Below are 27,455 nucleotides of genomic sequence, written 5' to 3' on the forward strand. Positions count from 1 at the left end.
GATCGGTATCGAAAGCAATTGATGCGTTTGAGCCAAGCACTGAAAGACAAACGAATGCAACACTACGATAGAGTGATTTTGTAGCATGACAATGCTCGATCTCATGTTACAAAGCCCGTCAAAACATACTTGGAAACGTTGAAATGAGAAGTTCTACCCCACCTACCGTATTCTTCGGACATTGCTCCCTCTGACTATCACTTGTTTCGATCAGTGACACACGCCTGGCTGACCAGTACTTCCATTCTTATAAAGAAGTGAAAAATTAGATCGATTCGTGGATCGTCTCAAAAGATGACCAGTTTTTTCGACGCGGGATTCGTATGCTGCCAGAAAGATGGGAGAAAGTAGTGGCCAGCGATGGACAATACTTTGAGTTGTAAATGTATAACCAGTTTTTCACAATAAAGCCTCGAATTTTGAAAAAAAACGGCGAAAGCAAAATTGTACACCTAATAACTTAAAACATATTTCTATCATGATGAATCCAAGGTTTGGATGCGGTTTGTCCTATTGACGATCACATATTCCAGATAGATTGTCAATCACTCTGAGTAATAATAACCAGATGCACAGTTTATGATAATGAATCCCGTTTACCAATATAATTTGTGTATCAGATTCAATATAGCTATTGCTTGAAAATTTATATCAGTTTTGATTTGAAAATTGTCATAGCCCCTGTATCCCGCATAGTCTCTACCATGTTCTATCCGAAAAACATGATCGAAGATATGACAATTCTTATCACGTTGAATTATGTTTTACCCATACGAGAAATCTCATTCCCGTTTTATGCTGATTCTCGCAGACTCTATCATGTTGAATTCAAAAAACATGATCCAAACGGTTTTTATTATGTTATCAGGTTTTAGTTCTGGTCTACAACAGATGTAATAAACCCTAAGCCGTAAGAAATTGGCCAATCACAGTCAAATGTGAGTAGAATAATCCAATATGATTGCTCAATTTCTTACGGCTTAAGGCTTACTATACCTCTTGTAGTCCGGGACTTAATTCTGGCCCACAATAGGTGTAGTAAGCTTTTTAAGAAATTGACCAGTCATAGTAGATTATTCCCCTCACACTCGACTGTGATTGACCAATTTCCTACGGTTTAAGGCTTACTGCATCTATTGTAAACCGAGACTAATGGTTCTTGTCGCGTTTTCTCAATCCCATTTTCTGATTGTCGCATAGACTTTATTATGATCTAGTATTCTAGTGAAAAAACATGATTCATCCGAAGAACATTATCAGATATCACGTTAAATGGAGTTTTACTTATATGAGAAATCTCAATTACGTTTTATTTTGTCGCATAAACTCTGTCATGTTCTATCCGAAAAGCCTATGAAGACTAGTTAAAAAGTATCAGAACAATTTTATAATTTAAAGAAAGAGTTGGTATTAGGGACTGAGCGTTCTTCAAATAGTTCAATAACAGTGAAATTACCATTCTTTATAAGACAGAAAATATGCCGATTCTCAGGCGTATAATTGATTTATACGAGTATAACTAATTTATATTCTGTTGTTTATAAGAAACACATTCTAAACGCACACAAAAATTGTTAATTTCAATTTTTTTATTTCTGTCATTACACGAACATACATACATTATTATACTGTTTCCGTCTCTTCATCTTTATCACTTTCATTTTTGTTATCCCCAAAAGTTTCTGCTTCTGAAAAAAATAACTATTATTGAAAAATTCATAACATATGTGTTTGATAAACTATTAGAATAATGTTACATGTAGTACTGTGAAAACAATAAACTTTCTTAAACCATATCTAAAAGTATTTTAAAAGAAATTATTTGGTAGACTTAAAAGAATTTGAATTAATCAAGTGTATTACAAACGATTACTGAATACGTACGTTATGGTAAAACAAAAGAATACAAACATCACAAGAAGACATATGAAAATATTATAACGAACGGAATATTCGCATAAAAAGAAACATTAATAAAATAATGCAAATGTTCACATAAAAAGAAACATTAATAAAATAATGCAAATGTTCACATAAAAAGAAACATTTCATTAATTAATACATAAATCAGTTGATAAAATAAGACATAATACAAATCATATAATATCAAATAAATAATGCGCATCAGATAAACATACAAATACATTCCATTAATTAGGGAAAGATAACATAGTAACATTAGAATATAAAATCAATTAACATAGGTAATGCGTATTAAATTAAATCTCAAGAAATTATTACTCATAAAAAAAGTTTAAAGGAATATTATAACATGAATCTACTATGTGACATTAAGTCATGATATAATAGGGAAATTTAAGAGTATTCAATTATAAATCCTACATAATATATACAAATGTTCAATCAACATTTTATACAATTTGACTAACATATAAATGGTCTATCAAAAAATTATACAATTCAATCAACTTATTATAAAAATTATCAACACATACAGAATGTTTTATAATAAATTTATAAAAAAAAAAAGAACTCAGTAGTAAAAGAGCGTTTTGATTAAATTCTTGAAATTACTTTACTTAATTTTTTTTTTTTTAGATTACAACTTTTCTCGATCTGACTGGTCACAAATTTACTCTATAAATCACTGATTTTAATAATCCAAGAATAATGTAAATTATAAACTTCTTAATACTTGAACATTGCTAAACAAGACAAGTAACACGACGAATAGTAACGTGATCTTAAATTCTTTTAAAAAGTCTTCACACTTTTAACAACTGAGAAACGCACAAATATATTTTCAATTCGAACCATTAAAGAATAAAATGGAAAATAAGTCGGATCCGACAGACTCACCGGAATGCAGATTAACAAATACTCATCATAATATTTAGTGATGAATTCATCGCTAGAGAACAATCAGTAAAAGCCCCAATGGCTTTCAAGCCCCTATGGCTCTCAAAAATTCAGAAACATAACGCTTGTGCGTTAATAATTGGATGCGCCCCAATGGCAGAAATCGGAGCTTCTATTTATTTCTTGGATCGGCTCGATTATGAAACTCTTATAGTTTCACCACTAATTTCTTAATCGAGCTGCGGTGGAACTCAGATTCAGGAATGGAACCCCCTTTAGAAGCACGATCATTCACGAAACTCAGAGCAGTAATAAAATAACTTTCTTAGAGAGAGAAAGCGGGAGAGCTCTTTAAAAACGTGACTGCACACACACGATATGCGACCGGAAAGACGCCATCGACAAAAAACAATCGTCCTCGTTTCCAACCGGAAGCCGATCGTCCCTCTTCATACGCCGCGAGCGAGTGATTTTTTAAACAATATGTTTAGAGTTAACATTTTTTTCGTACTTTATTGTTAATAAAGTAGAATAAAAAATATAATGAAAGGTATACTTGGTAGAATTTTAACATATAACGCGCATGTGCGTGCGTGCGTGCGTGCGTGTGTGTACGTGCGTGGGTGTGTATGTGAGCCTGTGGGAATGCAAGTGGTTCATGAATCAGAATATGCTGTAATCTCCATTTGTTTACATTTTTTACTTATTCACTTGCATTCTCACAGGCTCATATAATATTATTAATATTAAAATAAAAAAATGAATTAATTAATAGTCAAAACATTTATTCAGCCAATATCACTTGGGTACACAAAGCAAAGGAACACTGGACATGAATAATCTAATTGTGTATAATAACTAAATTGTGTATAATATTAAATATTAGGTATCCGTACGAATTAAACACTGTTCAATTATGATTTAAAGAAATTTAAAATTAACAAAAGGATAATTAAATTGACGTCCGACAATCCATACAATAATACATATATGTTATAATTTAGCAATTCTAGAAATAAGTTACTCAAATATATGTAAGGTACCATGAGACAGTAATTCATCATTATTTTCAATTTCTTCTAGCAAAAAGGTCCCTTTGATTGTTGCATGTCTGATTGAAAATTTTGGTTTTCAATGGATTGATAATTTAAAATTTAAATCGAAAGGTTTTTAAGTAAAAATTATTTTAGTAAAATTAGAAGGGGAGTGTTTATATACAAATACTGTTTACAATATATAATTTTATGTAATTTATTCTCATTTTTAGAAGATTTTTTGATACTGAATTTGAATATATCCTTAAGAATGTTTCTATGGCGAAAGGGTTTCGCGAAAACGCGATTAAATTTGTCAAAATGACATTTTGTTTACAATCGAGATGCTATATGGATACAGAAATTTGTACATTGAATACTTTATAACTTTCAATAACGAAGATAACTCATTTTAAAGTTAATAGAAAGTAATTTAAGACAACATAGTCGAAATTTATGAATAAAATGTTTCTTAATATATCCCTTCAGCATCATGATTGGGGCCAAAAACATAATTTTTTATTATATACCCATGTTACACAGCAGCGCTTTGAACACGCTGCTCTGCTACGTGGCTATTAAACCAGATTGTATCCAAAATTCTTACGTGAAAAAAATTGTATATTGCAATCGTCTACAATTCAAACGTGCAAATACATTCTTACATATAATAAATGTTTACCTTCTTCAAGCTGTTCTGAATCTGGTAGTTCGATGGGTTCAGTTTCAGTCAGTTTCAATTCACTTTCACTTGATGACTGTTTTGCTATGTTTCCTTGTTGTTTTTTCTTTAGTCTTTTCTCTTTCTTTACTTTTGAGGGATCCTTACTGGTGCGAAGTTCGGTAATCTTACTACTAATGTATTGTGTTACTTTCAAATGTACATTTCCAAATCACATTCCTCTTCAGATTTATGCAATCTTTTTCTTGCATCCAATACCGCAATATTTCTAAAAATTAGACAATTGTATATAAAAATAATTATCATACTACAAATTCAGTTTTTATAAAATTATTTGTATTATTAATATTTACTTTTTATTGCGCCCAATATGTTGGCATCGAAAGCAGGTCGGGCCTTTTCATTTTTGCGCGCTATTGTTCGAATTGATACCTTTCCCGTTACGGATGAGACTATCAGGACCTTTACCCCAAATACTGCAATCGCCATTCGTTTCACGAACTTCCCGTACGTGTTACTTGTCGCTTCGGCAGAGTCATAAATATGTTTGGGTAACTAAGCATCATTGCTCAGATGTATCTGAAGAATATAACAGTAATATGTACAATACATTAGTTAATAATCTTACAAATCTTACATTTTGATTGCTATGCCGCACATATCCCACAACATACTGATCGTTGTTTTGCCATCCTTCTAGATCAATTACGTGTCTATTGCTTATAAGCTGAAAAATAAGATATTGTCAATTATAATTTACATATTTGTTGCTTTCGAGAATAACGACTTGGTCCATTTTTGCATATTTTAAAATTTGCAAAATACTTCAAATAGATTCCATCACTACAGTAACGTAAAATAAAAAATGATTGAATATTAGCATGACACGTATCCACTTACTTTTTAAATCTTGCACTTCATTAACAATTTTTTGTTGTACTATCTCATTAATAGATTGGATATGTTCTTTCACGGCATTTATGACCGCATTTTGTAACTCCAAGTTTAAGGACGTCAGTTCTTTGAGTTGATTATCTTGGCCTTCTTTTTCTTTTTCCAAATCTGTTATTCTTTTCTTCATTTTTTCTATCATTGCTAACATTTCAACCGGCTTATTATTTGCGTCAATCATACGGACTTTTACCTATAAAAAAAGTTATTAAATCTGAACATATATGTAAAAGCGTATCGATGAAGCGTACGTTAAGGCAGATTGCAATGAAAATTTCCATCAAAAGCCGTTTTCCGTATGGTTTTGCAAACTTTTACCTTTTACTTTTAAAATAATACTTAATTTTTCTTTACCCAGCAACAATTACACAAGCACACAAAAAAAAGTGGTTAATCCGGCGGACTGGACTAGTCAATCCTTATGTATTTCGACCCGCTGAATCCGAATCCAAGGTCAGAATTTCAAAATTAGCTCGAATTTCTTAACCTCAAAAAAATTTTTTTTAAATGTTGGTTCGGTGGACTAGACTAGTCTATTTTTATGTATTTTGACCCACTGAATCCAAATTCAAGATCAGATTTGCTGAATTGGCTCATTTTTTCCTAATCTCAAAAAACACCTTGTAAAAGCAATTTGGATCACAAATGTATAATCCGGAACGTGCAGGTTTGCGTAATCACATTATCCGAGGAAAATTCAATACGTATGACAAGTTTGAGCTTTTGTGAATAGCGTAGAAAATTCACTCACTTTTTTTATTATATCTCTTTTATTTTCGAAGGTTCTGTGCATTGGCTTTCTCTTACGTTTCTTCCCTTTTACAGAGACATTTCGTTTGAGCGTCCAGCAGAAATCAGCCATCATATTCACACCCCACTTGCCTTGATATCGATGCTCCATCTCCTTGATGTCCTGATGAAATCTTTTTTCTTTTCTTCACTATAATCACCTAGATTTTCTGGGAAGTAGTTGATATGAGTATCCAAAAAATGCAATTTAAGATTTATTAAGCAACCTAGTTTTTTATAGTGCTCCATCATTTCCGCTACCCTTTCTCTGTAATCTTGTCCAAAAGCACCGTGTCCATTTGAACCGTGTGCAAGTGCACCGCTCCCGTTTCAGGTTTCTGATGGCATATCTGTTTTCAGATCTTTTTATTATTGTTCAAAAAAAGATGAAGGTGATAAATTTATATACATTCAAAACTTTTAGTAATTATAATGAGTCCCGCTTATGGCGTTACGCAGAACTGACGACGAAGACGTAGCGAGATTTCAGTTCCATTTTTTTGCTTTTTTTATTTTTTAATTATTTTTAAAATTGTTTTAGTTATAAACTGGGTAATATAACATTTAAAAAATGTTACAAAGATCGGGCTATAATGATTATTTTAAATGAAATTGTTTAAAACAATTTAATTCATTTGTAAGACAAAGTCCAACATTACATTCTGTGCAACTCCAGAATGTCCTCCTTGCATCTTTTTGGGTGCTGCAAAGAGCACAGCGCATGCGTTTTCCGTACACTGGTAAATGCGCTGATTCTAATAGCCTTTTTACCAGAGATACTTGAAGTTTGTGGTTAGGAGCTACGTGTGGTTGACTCTTCCTTCCCAGCTTTAGCAAAATTCTTTTTCTAACTAACTCTTCTACAATTTTTAATCTAAAATCTTTAACTTCAAATTATTTTTGTTCCATTTTTCAACATAAATTATGTAGGCATTGGTGATAGTAGTAGTATCAATAAGATGCCAGAAAATTCTGGGCCACAATTTTTTTGATTTGCGGTTGATGTGACAGGTGGATTTCAACATATCAACTTTGTCTACGTAACCCATATGTTTATTGTAATTGGCAACAAGAGTTGGACATGATAATGCCAGAGGAAAATCATCCTTTTGCTTCCGGTTTACGGTAGACTCGCACGGATCATGAGAGTCTGATAGAAACCTAATAGATTTATTATCCATCCATTTTACTCAGGTAATTCCTGTAGAAGAGGTGCGATATTCATAATCATCTTTTTCCATCTGCTTATCAGACTTCTCGTCTTTTGGTAATTCAATACGACTTTTACGAACTGTCCCAAAACCATAGATATTGTCGGCTTCCAGAGAAATCATAAGATCAACACTTGTAAAAAAATTATCAAAAAATACGTGATGAAATTTACCAACGAGTTCTCGAGTAAGATCTCGAACGACTCGAGCAGCTAATCCTTTTTCGGTTTTATTTTTTCCTTTACCTAAATACATTTAAGATTCACAAACATAACCAGACTGATCAGCGCAAACCCAAAGTTTGTAGCCTCTTTTTATTGGCTTACAATTAGCAGCATTACACTGCTTTATCGAACTTCTTCCTTTGAATTTTATCATTGATTCGTCGATGGATTGATGTTGATTCGGCTTGAAACAGCTTTTGAATGTCTCATTCAATTTATCTATAATTGGTTTTATTTTGTAAAGCTTATCGTAGTCTGGTTGTCCTTTGCTTACTTCTTTACTTATATCGTTAACGTGGAAATGATTCAGTAAAAATGCAAAACGATTTACGGTCATCAACTAACTTGTGTAAGGAGCATTAAGCTGACGATTCATCGACCAATAATCTTTGTACGAAGGAAGTTTCTTGATACCCATTAGGATGTTGATTCCTAAAAATATTAGAAATTCATTTCTTGATACAAAATTCGCTTGACTTTTTTTATTTATGTAAAGATTTGTTTGTTTCACGAGATAGTCAATAAAATCAATAGACAATAGACAATGAAAAATAGTCAATGAAGAAACAGAATCTGCAATATTTGGCCCATACTCTTCAGTAAAAGGAACATCATCCATTGATTTGCGACGTTTTTCCCATTCAATGCTCGAACTTTGTGATTGATCATCATATGAAATGTTCTCTTCAGATCCATTGTCAATATTTAAATAATAAATTTCTTCTGTAGGCTCAGGTGGGTTGTCGCAATCGCTATCAAAATCTTCACCATCAACTGATTCATTATCACTCGGAAAAACTACAATTTCTTTTTCCATTTTTATCAGATAAACTGGCCGTTATGCCCTTCCTTCTTTGTAGAAAGTAAGAGAGATATGGCGCGGATAGATATCGACGTATCCTAAAGCACCGATAAATCGAGCTCGCCAAGCGGCAGAACCGTCGTGACAAAAATAGATCCTATTCAATAGAAGGTAGCAAGTTAGTCTTCACAATAAAACAATTATCCTACTAATTGAAAATAAAATCTTCGGGGGTAACTAGAAATTTATGCAATTTCTAATAGGCAGGTTATTTCTCAAATCGAACTGGCCGACTGTACTTATGTCACCGAATCACTTGAAAATGAAATACGTTATTCTCTGAAAAATAAGTATGGGGTACAAGACGCATGATCCGCACTCTTCGATTCTTTACAAAATTCTGCGCGCTTTTTCCTCTACAAGACTCTCTTATATGGAAAAGTCACACACACACTTACACCAGTGCAAAGTTTTCGGCCACTCGGCACCTCGAGTGCTCTCGGGGCACCGGCTGAACCGCGTTCATGTCTCGGATCTCGGGCCGGCTCCGCGAGAGCCACTCTTTCAGCCCATTTATTGCAATAAACGATTAGCAACAAATTGAAAAACTGTATATCCGTCGAGCAATTAAGTTGAGAAGAACTTCAGTACTGAATTTGACCGAGCAACTAATTCTGTGAAGATATTTTATTCTTGTCCCTAATAGTTATGTACATGTATATTATTTAATAATCTTTTTGAATCTAGTTGAGTAATTACATTAGAAGTAAAGCAACAAATTCAAACAGAAAGAATCCTTAGTTGAATTTTGTTTATTATTATTTTTTATATGGCTGTGCTGAGTTTAGACTTAAGTCAGCACAGCCATTTCCAAAATGGCTGGAGCAACAAAATCTGCAATAGAGCAACTAATTAGTCACAAAAGAGCACTAAATATTTACGTTAGTTTTTTTGGATTGTGCTAGAGTGGCTGTGTCACCTTTATAGACGTCCACTTTGAAATTGAAGTTAAAGATAGTATACACCAAAGTACATTAATTTTGTAAACCCATACTAAGGTTACAGAAATTATTTTTATTGCTTGTTACTCCTTTAGTAAGAGAATCTGCTACCAGGTTTGCACTACAAATATAATTTAGATCAATTAATTTATTTGAAATTAATACTTTTGCAAATTTATATTTTGTATCAATATGTTTCGAACGCGCATGAAAATTATTTGATTGCAATAACTTAATAGCACTTTGATTAGCTGAGTAAAGTTTTATTGACCCTTCACAATGTATTGTGACACTTCCTTATTATAGGAAGCTAAGATCGCTAATGTCGAAACAACGAACCATACTTTCTCATTTTGTCTCTGAACTCTCTTATAAACCTACAAATTTGACAATGTTTCTTAAATGAAAATTTATTTATTATTCGTTGACACATTTCTTTTTTCGATCAACTTTGACACACTGGGCGGCTTACACTCAGAAAAATTTTTAATAACTACTATTTTCATATAAAGCATTCAACTGTTAAAAAAGAAATCATAGATCAATTTCTAGAATGTATTGCAATAATTGTTTCAATGAAATCTCATCATAGTTTTGTAAACAAATTCTTGCTTATCATACGTCGAGAAAAAGTGAGAAAATTTTTTAAATAATTGTAACTTTCACAGATTTTAATATTAGCTAAAAATTTATAAAGTTGTTATTTAGATAAAATATTTTAAGCAAAAAAAAATTTTTTTTATTGGGTCTTGAAAAAAGGATATTTATTTCGCATATGGAAGGTAGGCTGTTTCGATAAATAAAAAACCAGATAAGATAAAAGAAAAAGTACAGAGCGTCAAAATCAGAAAAGAAAAAGAAGGTACAGAGCATTAAAGTTTCCGCATGGATGGTTCACACCTAGAGTGTCAACAAAGGGTTTAATCAGATTTTGAATTGCAAATATTTTTGCTCGTCGGATATGTACAAGAAAAATAAAAAATATTTTTTTTATACAAACCAAACTCAAGCTACCGACTGAACCTATTCAAAACCTTATCGGTTTAGCCGTTATTGAAATTTGGTGATCTAAGAGTCTTCTAAAATGACGCTTTACCTAATAGATGCCTAATAGAATGCCTGGTCGGTTTCGCTACGCGTATACTTTTAGAGCGAGACAGTACCGTATGTCTTGATTTTAAATTCGATCTCCAGCATCCTACAGCCAGATTTTTAATTGTAGTTAGATAAATTTTTCTTTAGTTCCATTTTAGGGCGTTCCTTTACTTTGATGTTGTACTGTTATTTCTACATAATTATGGCTCTGCATGGGCATTTGTTACTGATGTTTGTTGCAGAATGTGGTGACGATTGATCCGTCGACAAAATCCTGCACGTTGGAAAATGTTACTGGAGTTGGAAAAGTCTACCAATTCGACGCTGCATTCAGCCCATCTGATACGACAGAATCAGTCTACGAAAATGTTGGTTCCGTTATCGTCGAGGCCGTCTTAGAAGGTTACAATGGTACTGTATTTGCTTACGGTCAAACTGGATGCGGAAAGTCATTCACAATGCGAGGATTTGTTGAACGTACATTGGAACATTTATTCGAGGCGACTTCTACCGCCAGTTCCGAAACAAGGTATTCTTTAAAATCTTAAATCTGTTTTTTATCAAAACACATAATGCAGAATATTTAATTTTAATAGAAATAAAATATATACAAACACGAGTATAAACTGTGCCTTTGATTCGTACAGAAACATTGTGTGAAGATAATTTGTCTTAATTGCGCAAAAAATGTGTGTGTGTGTGTGTGTGTTCTAGAATCGAGAATTATAGAATCGAGAAATACGAGTTAAGAGGGGAAACTCGCTTAGGAGGTGAAAAAATAGTATAATTTCAATAATTTTTTTGCAGTTATAATAAAAGTTGTTTTTTACAAAACTTTGGACATGTTTTACTTACATCTTAAAGTACAAAATAAATTTTTTCTAAAAAGATATAAACATTTTGTTGTAAAAATAACGCGATGTTTCTAGTGCCTTGTCACCAAAGTAAGCGCACTGTGTATAATCCTGTGGATAACGCTCGTTCTATTAATTTAAAACAAAAAACCAAAGTGCGTCTTAAATTTTAAGCTTATACCTTCTAGGTGAACAAGAAAATGTAAAGAAAGTGAAAAATGAAAATTTTAGACAATTTTGAAAAAAAAGTTTAATTTGTAGGAAAAAATTTTAACATTCTATTATAAAAACGATTATTGTAAAGGGCATAGCGGAATAAGCAGGTGAAATCTGCCCCCGCACTAATCGAGCTCAAATTGATATCATTAGTTGGCACCCTTGAGATGTAAAACTTCCCCAAATATTAGTTACAAAATTGCATTTTTGGGGGAGTTATGGAGGGGGAAAGAAAAATAAAGAAAGTGGTTTTATTCGAAAATGGTTGGACCGATTTTAATGAAAAAAATATATGTTGTAAACATCATTTAGACAAGTTTGAGAAAATTTTAAGTAATTTTTGTGGTAAAAAAACCCGATAAAAAATTTTTTGAATTTTTTATGAATTTTTTGGGGGGTGATAGTTCTGGGATACCACTTTTATATTTTCACAAAAACATCTCTAGATCTTCTTCTTTAACGCATTTTTTTTTTAAATCAATCGGAGTGGTGGAACATGGTTAAAAATAATAATTTACACCGCGCCGCCGTGTGAATTATTATTTTTAACCATGTTCCACCACTCCGATTGATTTGAAAAAAAAAATGTGTTAAAAAAGAAGATCTAGAGATGTTTTTGTGAAAATATAAAAGTGGTATCTCAGAACTATCACCCCCCCAAAAATTCATAAAAAATTCAAAAATTTTTTTATCGGGTTTTTTTTTACCACAAAAATTACTTAAAATTTTCTCAAACTTGTTTAAATAATGTTTACAACATATATTTTTTTCATTAAAATCGGTCCAACCATTTTCGAAAAAAACAATTTTTTTTATTTTTCTTTCCCCCTCCATAACTCCCCCAAAAATGCAATTTTGTAACTAATATTCGGGGATGTTTTATATCTCAAGGGTGCCAACTAATGATATCAATTTAAGCTCGATTAGTGCGGGGGCAGATTTCACCTGCTTATTCCGCTATGCCCTTTTTTTTCAAAATTTTTTGATCCTAGAAGAGGCCTTGAAAAATCTAATTAACTTTTAAATAAACCAAGGTTTACTCAAATCCGTTCATTAGATTTTTTCTAATGTTTGTTTTGACAGCTGTCATTTTTGCAACAAAATGTCTATATTTTTTTAAATACATTATTTAATACCAAAAAAATTATTTGGTACTGTAAGATGTAAAACATACCAAAAGTTTTGTAAAAAATGACTTTTTTATTATAACTGCAAAAAATTATATACGCGTTTTGTATAATTAAACAATTAAACAATAATAAATTAGAATGAAATTAAAATTAACCCATTAACGTTTAAGCGGACGCATGTTTAACATAATTTCAGTAACTTTATTTGCGTCAAAAAAAAATGTGAAAAATATCATTTTTCACGTAAAATTTTACACTCTTTTAGGATCCATCATCAGAATTGTGTAAAATAAAGTCCAAAAAAGTTTTAACGGTTTTTAAAATTTAAAAATGCGAAAAAATCACAAAACGAAAAATTTTTTCAACATTTTTTTTAATTAAAATAGTATAAAACTCCAACTCATTCCGCATCTATCGCTGCATAAAATGGTGGTACTTTAGGGTTAATTTTTCAAATGTATCAAAATTGTCATTTTTAAATAAAAATGACAATTTTAACGGCTAAATGCAACGAAATAGTAGGAACAATGCGAGCATTGTCGAGAACTGTCAAAAAAGTAATAGAGATTATCAGCACACCGTACGTCTCGTAAACGGTGCGGCAGGATTAGCTTAAATTATTAGCTTAAATTAATTAATTGAACTCTTTGCAAAATGCGTCGAAATAGTCAGGAACCATAAAACTCTTTGAGAACTATAGGAAAATACAATAAAAGGTCATTCCTTTGAAACTGGAATTAATACGGAAGATTAGCATCTCAGCAACCTCATTTTTAAATCTTTTCTTTTTAATTAATTTGTTAACACTATACTCTATTAAGAACTGTAGAATTATTGTAAAACAAGTTAATAATAATAGTAATAATAATAAAAAATGGTAAATATAAAAAGTGATGTGAGTCAGCGCGGAAATTGATGCGTAACAACTGAAATTATTTCATGCCACACATCAGAATTTTAATTCACGTACACAAAACATTCACAGTTAAAACATAGAGTAGCAACTATAATCGTCTTGCACTTGAAAAGATAGGGGAATGTTCCGTTTGCCGATGTCAATATTGGCCACGGTACCGACTGGCCACGTAAATATTGACCGCGTCAATATTGGCCACGTCAATATTAACCACGATCCCGATTGACCACGGGGTGGATTGGCCACGTTAATAATGACGGGAGAGGTTCAATGGCGCACAGTACAATTGGACACGTTGCAATTGCCCACCGTGCTATTAGACACGAAACATTGCGCACTGTTCAATTGGACACAGTTCGATTGGACACCGTTCGATTGGACACAGTTCGATTGGACACCGTTCGATTGGACACAGTTTGATTGGACACAGTTTGATTGGACACAGTTTGATCCAATCGAACGCATATTAAATATTCATACATTATGGCTGCGTTTGCAATGTGTACATAGGTTAGCGACTTGGACGGGGTGGGTGCGGGAGGGGGGCCGAAGGCCCTCCTTGCACCCCCAACTCGTGTGTGTGTGTGTGTGTGTGTGTGTGTGTGTGTGTGTGTGTGTGTGTGTGTGTGTGTGTGTGTGTGTGTAAAGCATTCACTGCGCCACATGGGTTTGCGACTTAAATGGTGTGCAATTAAACGGTGCGCAATTGAACGGTGCGCAATCGAACGGTGCGCAATCGAACTGTGTCCAATCGAACTGTGTCCAATCGAACTGTGTCCCATCGAACTGTGTCCAATCGAACTGTGTCCAATCGAACTGTGTCCAATCGAACTGTGTCCAAACGAACTGTGCGCAATTGAACAGTGTGCAATGTTCCGTGTCTAATAGCACAGTAGGCAATTTCAACGTGTCCAATTGTACTGTGCGCCAATGAAGGCCTCTCTGAGCGAGACACTCGCTCCAGAGGTCCAAGGAGCGTCGTCGGGACTGGAAGTTCTAGATCTCAACCGCCCTCGGTGTTGAGGGCACGCTACCCCGGCGGAGAGCCGCTCGCCATTCAAAGCGGTCCGCTTATTCTCTCGTCAAGATGATCCACGGTAGCATCCCTGACACCGTGCACGCCGCCTCCCAGGGGATGGTGCGGTACGCCCGTGCGAGCCGAATGACCAGCCGGCGCTGCTCTGTCTGTAGAGCTTGGATGAGTTTTTCACGATAAATTCTTTTTTTCACGATAAATTCAATCTAGAAGCCTCTTGAATGTAAATAAACTTCTAGACCATAATTTTAGATTTTAGAGATGACGAACTAAGTCATATTAAATTGAAATTGCAGAAAGTATGTTGTTATTATTTTATAATCAACAAACTATATTGCAAAAATGCTATTTCCAGCATATGAAATTAATTCATTCACTTAACTTATAAATCAGTTGGGTAGAATTTCATACTTAATGATTATTTGGGCTGCTGATTATAAAAATAATCTGAAAAATGTAAAATTCAAAATGGCGGCTACAAAATGACGGATAAAAGTCACGATAAATGATGAATTAAAATATAATTATTATAGAATTGAAATTTTGTAGTAATTTTACTTTAGAAAGTTGAATAAATTATTTCGTGCTATTCATTATACTTATATCACGAAGTTTAGTAATTCAAAATGGCGGCTTGATGGCGTATCAAAGTCATGAAAAATTTTAATTTCACAAAGAAAATTGACATTTTATAGATATTATGTATACCAAAAATATAAAACATGTTTTGCAATTATTTAACATATGCTGATGACGTTGAAAGTTCGACGTAAAAATGGAGTTCTCAAAATGACGGACATAAATTTCATGAATAACAATTTATGGAAAATTTTTAATTTTTATGATACATTTAACCAATGTTTGTCTTCAAGGGTTTTTTCTATTCTATCAGGCTAGTGGAGAATTAGAAATTTGGGTAATTATTTAGTTTAGAGAACACCGCCCCGATGACCTTGACATATGTTGTCAAGGACATGATTCTAAATAACTTTTACTTATAACTTAATTGGTGGTCATTGTTAAAAAGTTATTAATAAAAAAAAATTTTATACATACGATACATAATACCTCTGCTTTACTTAAAGTCGCAAACCCATGTGGTGCAGAGAACGTGTGGGCGGGATACAAAAGGAGGGCGAAACCCTCTCCCTACAACCCCGCATTAATTTTTATAAAACACGCATAAATTAATAGATTTTCGATAAAAATGCCGAATAGGGAACCCAGCCCCATTGACCTTGATCTTGACATATGTCGTCAAGTTCATAATCCTGAGTAATGTATAAAAGGTTTTAACCGTCGCTCATTGTTTAATAAACCAAACTAAATTACCTTTTTAACAAAGGTAAAAAAAGCGCGCCAAGTGTATGGTTTTTCTTTAAGGAAAAAAATTACAAAATTTAAAATAATACTTTTGATCATATCAAATTCAATCTAAGTGATATATGTATAAACAAAAAAAAAACATTTCAACGCAGCAAAATATATTACAGAAATATCTTAAAAATATCTATATGTCAGAATATCTATTGCGTAGCAATAGTCACTATCAAGATATTTTAAGTTTAATGTTTCTGAAATATTATAAAGATGATAAAAAGTCATATTAATTTTATCTGAAATATAATATTTGATTTTTTTATTTATTCTAACTAATGTTTAATTCTCACATTTAAAATAGACTAAAGCTTTTCTTAAGATATGTTATAATTACTACTCTGTAAAGTATAACATCTATCTCATCAACACCACTGTAAAATCTGAGCTATGTTACTACCTGTTTAATTAATTTTACATTAGTGTTGATGATTAAAAAAGATAAGGTGTAATGTTGAGCTGGGTGTAGAGTTGTCCATCGGTTAAATACTAATAATGTTGTAAAGATAAAGACCATCTTTTATCACGAGGTACCAACAATTATATACGTTACTAATAAAGCAAAGAATAAAAAGTATTATTAAAAATATTTATTTAAAGTTTTATATCACACAGCATCTCATATATCATCGACACCAGTGTAAAGTTGAATCAAAGAGTAACGTACTTCAATTAAATGTTTAATACATTGTGACGTGGCACGTTTGGCCGCGTTCGTCACAAGGGCTCGAGTCCTGCCGTGCTGAGGGGGAGGCTGCTCGAGTATCTTGAATTTCGCGCTACCGCCATTTCGTTTTGTCTTTTTTTTTAGTTTTCTCAGTTAAAGTATTAGGCGTCGAGTGAGGGCTCCTTTGAGTGTTGTTAAAGATTGAAGTGGATCAACCAGGGTCCATAAACTGTTATGAGCAAATTTTGTATAGTGTTTGTAGCGCCATTTAAAATAGGGTGCCCTCAAAATATGAACTAAAATGAGAAAATCAATATAGCTGCCGTGTTAATGCCGAGTAGATATACCGTAGCTGATCGTAGCATCCATTTGCACGTGTTTTATAAGTTACGTGTTTTATAAGTGATATTTATTTTCACGGAGCAGAGTGATTCTTTTTTTGCCAGAATCTTTCATTCCGTGTAAAAACGCATCGAAAATATATACCAGATAAGTAGTTAATATCTTTATTATGTATTCTATATGTGCTTTTTGTAGATGAACCGATTCTTTTCTTGAATTAATTTTTTGTTTCAGCTTCTTAGCCAATCGTAGAATGTTAACAGCCTCATTTCTAAGTGAGAAATTTAAAGGTAAGGAGCCTAAACTAAGTAATTATACTCATCGTGCACAGTATTAGATGTTCAATTTAGTTTCTGTTATTTTTGTTTGAAAAATGTTTTAAAAGACAGCTTCTATCATTGCAAATTCAAACTTTTGCCACAAAGATGTATAAAGTAATAGAAAATTATGGAAAATATTTTAATTATTGTATTCATTTTCTTATATAGAATATCATTTTCTTATTAAAATAAATGCTTTTTTTTTTCAAGAAAAAATTACAGAAACAAAGTTAACATCTAATATAAGTAAATTATTAAATTAGTAATAGTTTGTAATGGCTAGTTTCATATGTCATTCCAGCAATGCTTATTAAATTTTAGACACATACATTTCAAATACCTGATCATGATGATACGTTATATTGGAACCAGAAGACGAGATCATATTTCCTAAGCACATATAAATCAATTACGAAGGCTTGGTCTTAAAGAAAATTTCTGTATGTACAATGTTACGATCAGAGAGAATCGGAGAGGTTACTGAACGAGATAACATGAGGTGAAATAGGCATAGAATAATGAACTTTATGTGCGTACTTTGTTATCGTATGAAAATGGTTTTAAAATGTAATCAAATTGAAATATAATATTGTAATACGTGTTGAATATGCATTTATCAATGCAATATAATGCATTAATAAATAAAAAGTCTTATTTTTAATTTATTAATGCATTATATTGCATTGATAAATGCATATTCAACACATATTACAAATTTTATTTTTATTACCAATTACCTCTTCTATTACTAATAATAAAAATAATATTTAAAAAATTTATAAAATAAATTTTAATTTTATAAATTGCATAGTTGAGTTCAGAACCATAACCAACCATAACCCATTCGTTTTTATCGATCAAAATGTTATAATTCGATACTTAGTTCATATTTTGAGGGCATCCTATTTTAGATGGCGGTGCAAACACTGTACAAATTTTTAACATGGGAGTTTGTGAACCCTGGGATCGACCGTCGAGGGAATTCGGCCTACCAACAAAGGACAGGATATCCCGCAAGGAGTTTCACCCGGCCGTGCGTCGGACTCCGCTATGCGCTGCCGTGCATGAACAGCAAGGATCCCGACCCCGCCAGGAAGCAGCGATACCGCAACGAGGAACGTGTCAGGGCGGACGATGCCGAAGGCACGCCACCGGGCTCGAGACCGGGAGGGCGACCGTGCAACGACCACCCGCCCGCCACAAAGATCGGTTTGGTCGCGGCCTGGCCAGCCGGACCAGCTGAAGTGGCAGGGCATGAGAAATTCCGCCTATGCCACTAGGATACCGACAGCCTTTAGTTCTGGAAAGATTTCGAAAAATAGAGCGGCGCTGCAAGGATTGGGAGTCGCGCAGAGCAATCCGATCTAGGTATCGGAAATCGAAGTGCGCACGCGCCTGCGCGCCCGAGCCGACCAGCGTGGGACCGAGATTCGCCACTGTTCGGTGAGCCACGAGCCGAAAAAGAGCTGCTTCATCGAGATCAACCCTGACGTACCATCGATCATTTCTGTAAGGCCATCACTCGGCAGCCACTACGGATTTAAGTAAGATTCGGGTAAGGCGGTCGGCTCGTGCGGATTCGGACGAAGAATACTGTATTTCGAGTTACCGATAATTCTGGAGTCCGTTACCGTTGTTGTTATTGCGTTTACTTTTGAATATTAGTGTTAGTGAATACAGTTTTGGTACCGCACGGGACGTCGTACCGACCGGCCCCGAACTCCGATTAATTAAAACGTCCTTCTCGAATTGCGTTGGCCCGACAGTCAAATTTAATTGTATCATATTGCCTATTGCTCTCGTGAGTAAGAATAATCGGAACTATTTCATGTAAAAAACCATTGGCCTTCAGCCAGTTACGATATGCTGTAGTCTACACATTTTCTGGGATAATTGTCGTCTGGACTATAAAAATTTGGAAATGAAATCACTCTTGTGATTATCTACGAAGTCATAGTATCCCGCATATATTGTTTCCGTTTGTTACCTCACTTTTTAATCATTCAATATATATATATCTTCGTCATTATTAACTATTTGAATTTTGGTGTGCTTATTTTATTTTGCGACCTGCCCCGCTCCGAAATCTCCACATACTATTTATTTAAGAACTACGCCCCTCTATCGCCTCGAGTTAAGAACTACCTGCATTCGTAACGCTTTTCCTTTGTTACAGAATTATCGTGAATTATTGTGTGACGCGGAATCCGTGCTTGGCGCCCAAAATATGTAGTATTTCGTAGATATTGGTTTTGCGAGTTACCGATATCGTTGAGAAAGCGTTACCAGTAATACTAATAGTCGTTACCGATTAATTGGGCGCAGCCCCTTCGGGCCTGGCAGTTCCCGAAGGAAAGCTCGTCGCAACATCTATAATAAATATATATAATAGAATTACTTGACAGTTACAGCAACATTTAACTGATACACAATTCTATATCACAGCATCTTCTCTATCTCATCGACACCAGTGTAAAGTTGAATCACAGAGTAACGTAGCTCAGTTAATTGTTTAGTACATCTATACATCTATAATATGACAATCTGAGAACAATCAATAAAAAATTTATATGAATAGTCATAACTTGGCACAAGTCACTATCGTGTCTTTTGATCTCATGATTATGTAAGACTTCTTTTTCTTTGTTACATTACTACACTTATATTAATAAACATAATTCAAAACAATCAGTATTAGAACTATTAATTTTTTTACATTATGCAAAGCATATAAAATTGTGTAAAGCTTGAGTACCTCATATATGACTATCCCCGGTTTTTTCTGCTGTCCGTTTTCTTCGTTCTCTCTCTCTCTCTCTCTCTCTTTCTTTCTATCTCTGTCTCTTCCCTTCTTCCTCGAGGTTTTACCATTGACACAATTATCAATAATAATAAAGCACAATTCACGAAATTGTCTTGTAATCTCACGCTGTGCGTCACTTACAGCAAATTAATCATAATCTCACACTGCGCGTCACTTACAGCGAACTACTATCATGTCTCCCGAAATTTATCACAACTTGGACTTCTTGTATAAAAAAATTAAAATTAAAATTATTGATGAAAGATACATCAAACGGTATAACACTACTTCACAAAACTGTCATTCATAATATAATTTCAACATAATCTCACATCGCACATCACACGCAAACTGACGCGTGGCGCGAGCGAGTTACTGGTGACTCACGTGACTCATACACGGTGCTATAGTGACGATGCGAACGCCATACGGTAGCAGATACACGAGATGGAATTTCGTCTCTCATGCTGGCACCCGCAGAGATATCTACAAGATTGACGACGATAATGATAATGACGACGACGACGTATCTTAAATGAAATTTTGACGTTTTTGACTTTGCGTCGCGATACCGCCACTCATAAGGCATGTAAAGAAAAAATAAAAGCACTTTTTGAATATAAATCAACCCTAAGCTTTCGATTGAGCCTAGTTAGAATACGATCGGTTTAGTCGTTTTTGAGATTCGATAATCTTGGGTGCTCACAAGTGGCGTACTCGCGTAAAGAGCACGGTCAGGCTCGCATTGCGTATTCATTTGGCGCGAGCCACTACCGTGTCTCTTAATACATGATTACATCTATACATAGACATAAGATGTAATATATTAAGTCATATTTGAGTAAATATAATTTAATCTATCGAAATATAATTTGAACTGATCAGATCTAATTTGTTTTTTCCACATATATATTTTTCTTTAGACGCTTATTATTTTGTTTTTTATATTAACAGATATTTAGCGTTGCTGAGCTATCTTGAGATTTATAACGAACGATTACGAGATTTGTTACAAGATAATACTGGAGAAACCATGACACTGAAGGAAGACCCGATTAAAGGTACTTACGTCGCAGGTGGACTGCGTGAAATCACTGTCAAAGACGCGAGCGAATGCGCAGCACTAGTTCAACAGGGTGATCAAAGAAGAGCTGCTGCCGCGACGAAAATGAACGCTGCTAGTTCGAGAAGTCATGCTGTTTTAACTCTATCACTCGAAGCAATCGCCATCAATGACGATGATAAACGTGGCAATGCTATCAGAAGAGGTCGATTGCATTTAGTCGATCTAGCTGGATCCGAAAGACAAACTAGAACTGGAGCTACGGGAGACCGTTTGAAAGAAGCTGCTAGTATTAATCTGAGCTTGTCGGCATTGGGAAATGTCATTAGTGCGTTAGCTGCAGGAAATGGAAGACATGTTCCTTATAGGTACAAACAAACTTACTTCTTTATATAATTTTCTTTGAATTTTTAGTTTTTTTTAATTTATACTGCAACTTGGGCTGCGTTTCAGTATTTACTGTCAGTACTAAAAATTTACAGTATATGTGACGTAAACTATAGATTTTCAGTACTGGCAGTGTAAATATCGGAACGCAGCTTTGATAAAAAACTCCGCACATTATTAATTTGCACATTAGAGAATAGCTTTTGGTTAGTTTCGTTGAAATTGAAATATATTACTATGCTTATTTTTGTAATAAAATGTGTCAATGGGTACAACTTGTAACCGTGAATTTTAAATGTAATTGGCTACGGATAGCCGCGGGATTTAGGGTTCGGGCAGCGGACAGCTTGAGTGACGAGATAGCTAGATATATACACAACAATAATAGTTTATTGCAAATAGATAGATCATACGCTAATATCATACAGTTCCCTATGCTAATACATTACAAAAGATTGTTATGTGAGGTTCGCAAATGGTAGTGGTTTGGCGACATGCGTCGCGGCGCGCCCGGAGCTTTCATAGATAATGCGGCGCTCGGAGTGGTTGCGGCGGTGCACACGGCGTGCGCCGGTCGAGCGGTGCTCGGATTGGCAATAGCGATCGATCGCGGCGGGCGCGGCGCTCGGGTTGGTCGCGGCGGTCGATCGCGGCGGTTACGGCGCATAATGGGCAAGAATTAACTTTTTTCGTTCAAAATAGCCTAGAGACCCCAATATATAACCAAATAGAACAAATTTTTTTTTCAAATTACTCGTGGAAAGATGCCAAAGAAAACTGTCTGAGCCGATTTTCAATAAATTTCATCCCTCAAGGCACGCAACCCCATATTCTCATTGAAAAATACAAAATACCATGACGCAATAATGACAATACATAAAACGGTAACTTTTACCTGCAAAACCTCACTTATGAGCTCAGTGACATCAAAACAATACAAATTCACATTACAGCAATGACTGCATGACCTCATGATTTTATGTAATCAAAATAAAAAGTATAATAAATTATACTTGTAACTTAGTATGATTCGAATTAGCTACACTTGATGAAAAGTATATCCAAAATGTGCCACGAGGAGGCTTCGAGTTTACATTTCATGGGGTTTTTTTTTGCAAATTTAATTTTTTACATTTTTATAAATATTTTTGTTTTTGAATTAATACTTATTTAACAATCTTTAATCGATTTTTATGTTTTTTGTATTCTAATTTTCTGTTTTGATTTGTACATTAGTTTTCAAGTTAAGTTAACTTGTATTTTTAACTTGTAATAGAATAATAAAAATTGCTTAATGTTTACTCTCCGTATATATCTTAGGGATTGTTTTGTTATTTATCCTCAGTCGATTCGCAGACTCATCATATGATAGACGTATGATGATTTTATACTTTCTTTAACATTATTGTTTACCATCTCATTATTTTTTAATTTTATTTGATTTATAATTTTATTCATTGACTTTGGACATGTAAGTTCTCAATATTTTATTTTAATTTATATCTTTCTCTTGTTTTTGCTTTTCATATCCCTGTATTGTTATATTTTTATTGTTAATGCTATGATTTATTTTATATCTTTGTTATATCTCTTGTAGAACTCGCTTTATATTGGTCCAAATATATTAAGTATAATATTTAATAAGACAGAAAATGGAGAGTATAATAATTCCGAATAAATTATTTTGTGACATTTTATTTGAGACAAATACTAAAGACGCAACGATTTTGTTGAATAAAATTGACGAAGGAAATAATATTAGTACAAGACTTGATTCAACGCAAATAGAAATATTCGAATCACGACTGTCTTATTTTATTGCAATCTTTTACAAAAAATTAAAAAAAAGTTTTTACCAAAAAGATCAATTCAAGAAAACCAATCAAACTTGAATAGATGGTAAATTTACTTTGGATTTTCTGCAAAGAAAGTATGAGAGGCGACCTATTAGTGATTTCAATGAATGTTCAATATCCACTAAAAGACGAAGGATAATGCAGCTTAATGAGAATTGAATCAAATGAATATCTTTAACAGTTTATTCAATATTATAAAGATGCAACGTACGAGCAAAACGGCGTATGGCGATGAAGTGAGGAAAGCGATACTCGACGCGGCCCGCTGCCGGTGCACGTGCGCCAGATTGAATTTGCATCTTCAAATTGATAAAACTTAGGATATCTCAGCGATAAATTACGTAGAGCGATGAATTTTTTTAAATCTGGGATAACTCGTCGAGCTCTTTACAAATAACACAATCATTTTTTTTTTCTAAATCTACGTATAATCTCCAAATTTTCAATTTTGCTGTTTATTATTAATAAATGATGTTTTAATATAAAATACATTATGCGATCAACAAATAAATGTAGCATTAAGCAAATCTTTACTATTTAAACTTTAAAATAATGCAATTTTTGCGTTTTTTTTATTACTTCTGATACTTATATTGTAATGTATTTATTTATATTGCCTGCACAACATTATTTTCTGTATTCGAACTGAATAATTTTTGGTTTATTGTCTGAATAACGATTTTCTCGCTTATGTATATTTCAAATCGTCTTATTTCTTATTATCTTTTTGTAAAGAAGAATAACTATCGATGAGCGAGAAAATCATTATTCATTCAGACAATAAACCAAAATTATTTAGTTAGATCTTTATAATAGAAAAAATATCTTGAAATTACATTCATTAACACACCATCAATTCTCGTTGTCAGGATTTCAAAATGTATTTAAATATGCATGGCCTAAAAGTGGATACGTACAGAATGTGTACGATGAATACCTGTAGGCTATATCGATAGAATTTGAAACACCAGTAGACTTTTGTTTCAAAAAGAATTCTAAAATAAAATGCGATCTTTGTGACAAAATAACCATAATAACTTGTTTTTGGTGTAGAAAATTGCTTTGTATGACACTTTTTTTTTAACATCATCTTTGTAATGAATATGTGCCATAAATGGAAAACTTTATTAAACAAATTTAGATTTCTTTAAAAATATAGATTTCTTTAAAAAAGATGTGTTTCTAGATTATTAACACTGGTCAGATTTTAGCAGTTTTCCTTACCCATGCAACAAATAATGATATTTTTTTTACTTCTGCTTGATAAAAATTTTTATTTGTATAAAATTATGTTTGTAACAATTATTCCAACTTCTTTTCTCTTTTTCTTTTATTTTTACTTCATAATATTTTGTAATTAATATTTCAAACTTATTAAATTAAATTATATAGATAGATAGATAGATAAATAGATATTTATTTACTGCGTCCCCCCTCGGGGTCTGCAGTCTCCTCAAAATATACATTATACATCGATAGTCACAATTAATTATACAACCATCTCTTACAAAATATTCTACTTCTCATCCTACCGCCCTGGCCATTGTGGGACCTCACAACTACTCGTTCCCTCCTTCTAGATTTTTCTATATCTTTTTAACCCTATCGTTTTTCTCGCCATCTCTCTAACCTATTACCTTTGCCCCCCTCCCTCTTCACTCGCACTTTCTTCCTCTCTCCACTCTCTTTTCACCTCATCCCAATTCCACTTATGTCCTTTCACCCAAATCTCTCTATTGTTAAATACTACTCTTCGTCCCTTTGCCCTCTCCTTCCTCGCCCTCTCCACTATTCTCACTCTTGTCCGTGCATCTCGCGTCCGCCGTCGCCGGCTGTGCTTCCTGCGTCGGCTGCGTCCCTACCGGCTGGCGTCTCAGCTGGGCGCGACCGCGCTTTAGGTGCCATCCCTAAGCAGCCATCCAGGGGAAGGTCTTCACCTTGCAGTCTGCCCTCCACTAGTCGCGGTCATCTACGTATCTGCCACGTGAACTGCCAGTCCCTTGTCTTTCACTTCGACGAATTCTCCCTCTTTTTTCTTCGGGAATCTTACGACGTTATAGCCATGTCTGAAACTTGGTTGAAGCCCCATATGCCCGACGACATGATCCGTCTCGACGAGTATCATCTAACTAGATTGGACAGGGAGGATAGGGGTGGGGAGGGATTGGCGTTTACATGCGTACCACTCGGATTCTGGCTGCGTCCCCTGGCCTCTACTGTGCGCAGCCTGAGTTCTTGCTGCTGAGCGTATCCTACGGGGGTCGCGCTCCGTTTCTTCTGGCCGTTGTCTACCGTCCGCCTAAGCTGGGTTATCTCTCGGTCTTTCAGGCGAAGTTCAAGAGATGCCACCCTTCTTTTTCCGCTGCCGTTATCATCAGCGATTTTAACGTCGATCTGAATCGCGCTTCTTACGAAGCTGACGCCTTTAATAAGTTTTGCAGCTGTAACTGCCTGTTCCTCGTTCCCTTTTCCAACACCCACCACATTGCCTTCTCCAGTACCCGCATCGACCATTGCATTGTTAGCGACCGGGCTCTCCTGAGCTCCTTTTCTCAACAACCGCTTCCTTTCCTATCAGCCCACGATCTCAGGTCACTCTTCTTCACCCGCCTCCTGAATATCCGCGACTACTCACGCTTCGATCCCGAGTCTTTCCTAAACTCCTTGTCTCTGCTCAGCTGATCCAGCATCGTCCTTCTACCTAACCTGGATGACAGAGTCGATCAGTTCACCGGACTTTTTCTTGAGGCTCGCGACCTTCACGCTCCACTCCGCTCTTTCAAGGCAAAAAAACCACCCGCCCTCTGGATTGACTCTTCTCTACGCGCTCTCATGCGCACGAGGGACGTCGCTAGACGCGCTTACCTCTCCCGTCCCTCTCCTTTGAGCCGTGAAGCCTTTGTTGCTCTCCGCAACACGGTCAGCCGTCTCATCACAGCCAAAAACAATTACCTGGCGCGTCACATAGCGGCCTCATCCGGCCCCTCTCGCCTCTGGTCCGAGCTACGATCTTTGGGCATCGTCAGGAACAAATCCTCTACCCCTTATTCTGAGTTCTCACCCGACAATCTCAATCTTTTCTTCACGTCAACTCACACTTCCGTTCCCCTCTCCTCTCCTTCCTCCTATTGTTCGTCCCGGCCCATCCCTTGTACCTCTCCCAGCCTCCCCCTCCCTCGTGTCTCCTTGCCCGACCCCAATTCCTTTTACTTCTCCTACATCACTCCTGACGACCTGCATAAGGCTTTGGCGAGGTGTCGTTCGAACGCCACCGGCCCGGATGATATAACTCGCCGCCTTCTTCTTGATAGTCTCCCCGTTACTTTTTCCATTATCCTGGATCTCCTTAATTTATCATTGGACTTCTTCTGCTTCCCTTCCTTTTGGAAACGATCCCATATCATCCTTCTCCCCAAAACCAAACATCCTTCGTCCACCGCCGATTTCCGACCCATTTCCTTACTTTGCTTCCTTTCTAAAATACTTGAGCATGTAGTATACGATCAGTTATCCGCCCATCTCCATCTCCATGGCTCCCTTGATCCCTACCAGACCGGATTCCGTCGCGGTAGCAGCACCCAGACGGCGCTCATCAGGCTCCTCGACGATGTTAGGCTGGCCGCTGATAGGAGGATAGTCACGCTCCTCATCCTATTCGATTTTTCCAAAGCGTTCGACACGGTACAGCATGATCTTTTCGTGCGCAAGATCTCGCACCACGGACTGTCGGGCGCCGCGTTGCGGTGGTTTGAATCGTACCTTTCTGGTAGGTCTCAGCGTGTAAGAGGTTCTAACGGCTACTCGTCATGGTCGCCCGGGTCCTTGGGCGTACCTCAGAGCTCGGTTCTGAGTCCGCTTCTATTCTCCATCTTCATTGAC

General features: G+C 35.0%; 1 protein-coding gene across 2 annotated transcripts in view; it reads left to right on the forward strand.

Annotated features, from left to right (window-relative positions):
• The window catches only part of LOC105836803 (osmotic avoidance abnormal protein 3), a 170,780-nt gene that overhangs the window by 56,931 nt on the left and 86,394 nt on the right, over positions 1-27,455 (forward strand). The window contains exons 3-4 of one of the 2 annotated variants that reach the window (XM_036285329.1): positions 10,852-11,138; positions 21,225-21,701. In XM_036285329.1, coding sequence (XP_036141222.1) covers positions 10,852-11,138; positions 21,225-21,701 — 764 coding nt within the window. The remainder of the gene's footprint in view (positions 1-10,851; positions 11,139-21,224; positions 21,702-27,455) is intronic. The other variant, XM_036285330.1, reaches the window with a different exon arrangement.

The sequence above is a fragment of the Monomorium pharaonis genome, chromosome 4 (genome assembly GCF_013373865.1).
Source record: "Monomorium pharaonis isolate MP-MQ-018 chromosome 4, ASM1337386v2, whole genome shotgun sequence".
Taxonomy (NCBI): Eukaryota; Metazoa; Arthropoda; class Insecta; order Hymenoptera; family Formicidae; genus Monomorium; species Monomorium pharaonis.